The 4,601-nt window shown below is 52.7% G+C and overlaps 1 protein-coding gene across 1 annotated transcript; it reads right to left on the bottom strand.

The window, feature by feature from the left end:
• Positions 1–1,012: 1,012 nt before the first annotated feature.
• LOC135326174 (olfactory receptor 14A16-like) lies at positions 1,013–1,945 on the bottom strand. The gene has a single exon (XM_064504024.1). The coding sequence runs from the start codon at positions 1,943–1,945 to the stop codon at positions 1,013–1,015; it is 933 nt and encodes a 310-aa protein (XP_064360094.1).
• Positions 1,946–4,601: the final 2,656 nt, after the last annotated feature.

Below are 4,601 nucleotides of genomic sequence, written 5' to 3'. Positions count from 1 at the left end.
GCTCTGAGTGCAGCCCTCGGTCCCTAACAGATCACCCAGGGACTCTGAGCTCATCCTCTTGAGCCCATGGAGTACGGAAGTAGAACACAAGACCTCTTAGTGATCCAACCCCTCAAGCATATTTTTGACTCCATCTCCTGAAGAAAGGCCAGATTTCAGGCACGTCACAGGGGAGATCCCCTTTTATTGTGGAAATGTTATTCTGGAGGCCAGGACTGGCATAAGGGTGCCCATTGCCTGCTCCTGCCTGTACTTCCAGGACACATGCACATGGAAACACAAGCCTACCACCACCAGGTTATGAGAACTCCTGCGTCATATCCACAGAGCACAGAAGGCCATCATGGAAATGAAGAAAACAACCCTAAAAAGAGTAATTCCTGCTGCTGTGTGGGGATGTGTCTCCAGGAAAGCTGCAGCCCCCATGGGAAGGCTGCAGCAAGGAAATGCCTGCTGTGGCAGTGGGGGGATGATACTGCCAAGCATGGGGGTCTGTCCCCACAAGCTGCTGCCTGACTCCCCTCCCCTCCCCCTCCACTTGTGGTGTTGGAGTGCTTTAGAGGGAAGGGACCAGCCCACGGTGACACTTGGCTGCCACCCTCACAGGAGAGGGGTGTGAGATCACACCCTGACTGTGACCCAGGGGACATGGGACCCATGGTCTCACCCGGCCTGCACTCGTCTGAGCCTGACTCTGTGCCCCTGAGCTCCCTTGGTGTCAGCGCCAGAAGAGACACTGCAAAGGGAAACTCTCCCCATTGCACTGGGGCATCCGAGGGAGCTCAGACTAGGGGGCTCTGAGGTTCCCCCATCTCTGCTGATGAAGGGGGAAACCGGGCTTCCTGCTTCAACACAGTCTCTGGGTCAGATTCAAATGAGAGATTCTTGAGTAGACATAACATGAACCTGATTTTTTTTTAAAGGAAAAAGAGGAAAATAAGAAAGAAAGAAATGCAAAACAAAAAGATTTGATGGGAGGTACCCTGAGGAATTGATGCAAAATGGACAGTTATCAGTGCTGAGATTGGGCCCATTGAATCAGTTTCCTCAGTGCCTCCTTGAGCTCCTTGTTCCTCATGCTGTAGATGAGGGGGTTCAGAGTTGGAGGCACCACCGAGTACAGAACAGCCACCACCAGATCCAGAGCTGGGGAGGAGAGGGAGGGGGGCTTCAGGTAGGCAAAGATGCCAGTGCTGACAAACAGGGAGACCACAGCCAGGTGCGGGAGGCACATGGAAAAGGCTTTGTGTTGTCCCTGCTCAGAGGGGATCCTCAGCACAGCAGTGAAGATCTGCACGTAGGACAGCACAATGAAAACGAAACACCCCAAAGATAAACAGGCACCAACCACGAGAAGTCCCACTTCCCTGAGGTAGGCGTCTGAGCAGGAGAGCTTGAGGATCTGGGGGATTTCACAGAAGAACTGCACCACTGTGTTGCCTTGGCAGAGTGGTATTGAAAATGTGTTAGCAGTGTGCAGGACAGCATAGAGAAAACCACTGGCCCAGGCAGCTGCTGCCATTTTGACACAGGTTCTGCTGCCCATGAGGGTCCCATAGTGCAGGGGTCTGCAGATGGCAACAAAGCGATCATAGGCCATGACAGTGAGGAGATAAAACTCTGCTAGAGATAAAAAAAATAAGAAAAATATCTGGGCAGCACATCCTGAGTAGGAAATGGCCCTGGTGTCCCACAGGGAATTGGCCATGGATTTGGGCACAGTGGTGGAGATGGAGCCAAGGTCGAGGAGGGAGAGGTTGAGGAGGAAGAAGTACATGGGGGTGTGGAGGCGGTGGTCGCAGGCTACGGCTGTGATGATGAGGCCGTTGCCCAGGAGGGCAGCCAGGTAGATGCCCAGGAAGAGCGAGAAGTGCAAGAGCTGCAGCTCCCATGTGTCAGCGAATGGCAGGAGGAGGAACTCGTTGAAGGAGCTGCTGTTGGACATTTGCTTGCTCGGGGCTTTGTGGACTGTCCAAGGAGGTAAAGATAGTGTCAGGTTAGAGCAGCCTTCTCTGATCCAAACCCCTTCTGTTTCTCATAGAACCCCCCACCTTTCCTCTGTCTTTTACCTTCGTTCAGCTCCCTTTCTGGAGCTCTGTTTGCACTGTCTGACTGTGCTGTGCAGCGCAAGGGCCTCTGTCCGTGGGCTCCAGAGGAGTCAGCCCTGTTCTGCTGGGGGGGTGTAAATGGAGATGTCAAACTGACCTTGCTATGTGGTGGGATGCCTGGGGCTGGGTGCTGGGAGCAGGGGACTTGGTCCACATACCAATATATTGGGGTATATTCTCTATTTACCACAATGAGAGCTGAACACAGCTCTCATGCCAGCTGTATCTGAAAGAGAAGATATACATCTCTGCCAGCCTTGTCCTCTTGAACAGAGGTGTCTGTGTCTGGATCAGTCACGCCAACTCCCACTCCAGGAAGGCAGAGAAACAGTCAAGTGAAGGCAGGGGGTGCCTGACCCTTTCTCGATGTCTCTGTTCCAATGAGATAGACCCTGTCCTCACACCAGTTTACCATCTGCGCCCTTCCTCCAGGCACTGCAGAGAGGATGGGAAGTGATTAGCTCTGATGCACACATCCTGCAGCAGAATATGTCCACCCCATGTGTGGAAGGGCTGGTCAACATTTGGAAACCCATTTTTCTCTGCAAAATGATCAGTGGAGGAGTCTGATGATATATTGATATACATATATATATACAGAGATATATATATATATAATGGTGTATACACACACACACACACACACACACACACACACACACACACACATTTTACATGCCTCCTTCTCAGCGTGGGAGCATTCTTTGATGGGGTAGAAATCTTTGGCATTTCAGTTGCTCTCAGCATGAGCCCTTGTGCATCCCAAGAGGGAACTCTGCGGTGACTTCGTAGGTGGTCATGGGACCTGGTCTGTCAGTGAGTCTTGTCCTTCACTGTCCTGCACTTGCACCTCACTCAGGTGAAGGACAACCACACTCACAAGTTCCTCTAAGAAAGACACTGGACTGAGCTGGGAGCGGAGGAGTTCAGTTTCACAGTGAACATTTCCAAATTCCTCTCTCTCAGCCCAGAGATGGAGAGGGTGATGAAGGGTGTGACAAGGTTTCTGACTCTCATGAGGAACAGCTCCAGGCAGCAGAGATGGGCAGGCAACGAGAGGGAACTGCTAACAGAACCATTATGGGAGGATGGAGCTGAGCAGGTCATGGTCAGTCCCTGCAGTGCTGACACCTCCCTCAGTGACCTCAGTTCTCATCTCCAGAATTCTCCCAGCAGCAGGGCACTGTCCAGGGGCATCCCCATGTTTGCAGGTGCTAAGGAGCAGGTCAGATAAACCCTGAGGAGGCCAGCAAAGGGGAAGCTGGTGCTGTCTATAGACTGAGGGATGGGTGAAGGGACTGTCAGAAGTTCCTAGCAGACACATTAGCTGCTCATTGAAACTGTTAATAAGTCTCAGTCTGTTGTCCAACAAGCCTGACAGCTCCACTTTCATTTTCCCCTTGCCAGGTGGTAGAAAATCTAAAGCACCATCTCAGGAAATTGACTTCTCTTTCAGGAAATCCCTGCCTTCACTTTTCTTTTGAAAATTCCCCTCTAAAATGTCCCATGCATGAGCTAGAGCTATGAGCAGCCCTGACCCACACAGCACCCTCTCAACGGGAGAATGAACCTGCCCTGCCGGGGGTCGCTCCTCCCACCCAGAGCTTCTCCCTGCAGAGCCGTGGGGAGCTCCCCAGGCAGGCTGAGTGCTGACCCTTGCAGGCAGCAGAGTCACTGCCCCGGGCACACAGCACCCCTGGGTGCAGGGAGAGTGTTTTGAATTATAGCCCTGCGCAGACCTGGGTGCACATCCCGGCTTCGACCCCCCTGCAGCTTCCTTGGGAGGAGGTAAAAGGATGCCCTGGATGCTCAGCCAAAGACTTACCGTGTCAAGGGCTGTGAATATTTCCCCCACAAGGAGCTCTCCTCTGTCCTCCCACTCCACACTGCCTTCCACTTCTCTCTGCCTTCTCTCAGCTCATGTCAGCAGCAGCAGGCAGTGCCCGCAGCCCTGCTGCTCTTGGCAGAGGAGCTGCTCCTGCACACAGCTGTGTCTGGGCAGTGCTGCCAGGTTGCCATGAGCTCCCTCCATCCCAGGAGCCTGGCCCCACTCAGGAGCAGAGGCCCAGCTGAAGGCCTGAATGTCTCTGTCCCTTGTGCTCCCTCCTCTTGGGACATGTTCACTGCAATAAACTAAAATAATCACTGATGGTCCCTCTCTAAGCACTGAAGGAAGACTGATGCCAGCATTGCACTTTGTCTCATCAGAGGATGGTTATCTGCAAGAGGTGGATATATCCCAATCTGGAAGCACCTATTCCTATCCCTTCACTAGGCAGGAACCTAGGCAGGGACAAGAAGGGAGTTCATTTACCCATGTTTCAGGTGTTAATTCAGATGAGTCAGTTTGGGCTTCTCAGGGTGGTTTAGAAGGCCCTGGGCGGGAGTGGGATTTAGATCCCTCCTGTGAGCTCTACAAAAAACACACAGGAGGTGGGATTCCCTTTGCCAAAACTGAAGTGAGCACCACATAGGTGTCTGCATGGGAGCTCC

Source organism: Dromaius novaehollandiae, unplaced genomic scaffold, assembly GCF_036370855.1.
Source record: "Dromaius novaehollandiae isolate bDroNov1 unplaced genomic scaffold, bDroNov1.hap1 HAP1_SCAFFOLD_37, whole genome shotgun sequence".
In the NCBI taxonomy this organism is placed as follows: domain Eukaryota; kingdom Metazoa; phylum Chordata; class Aves; order Casuariiformes; family Dromaiidae; genus Dromaius; species Dromaius novaehollandiae.
This window is presented reverse-complemented; position numbering and strand designations above follow the sequence as displayed.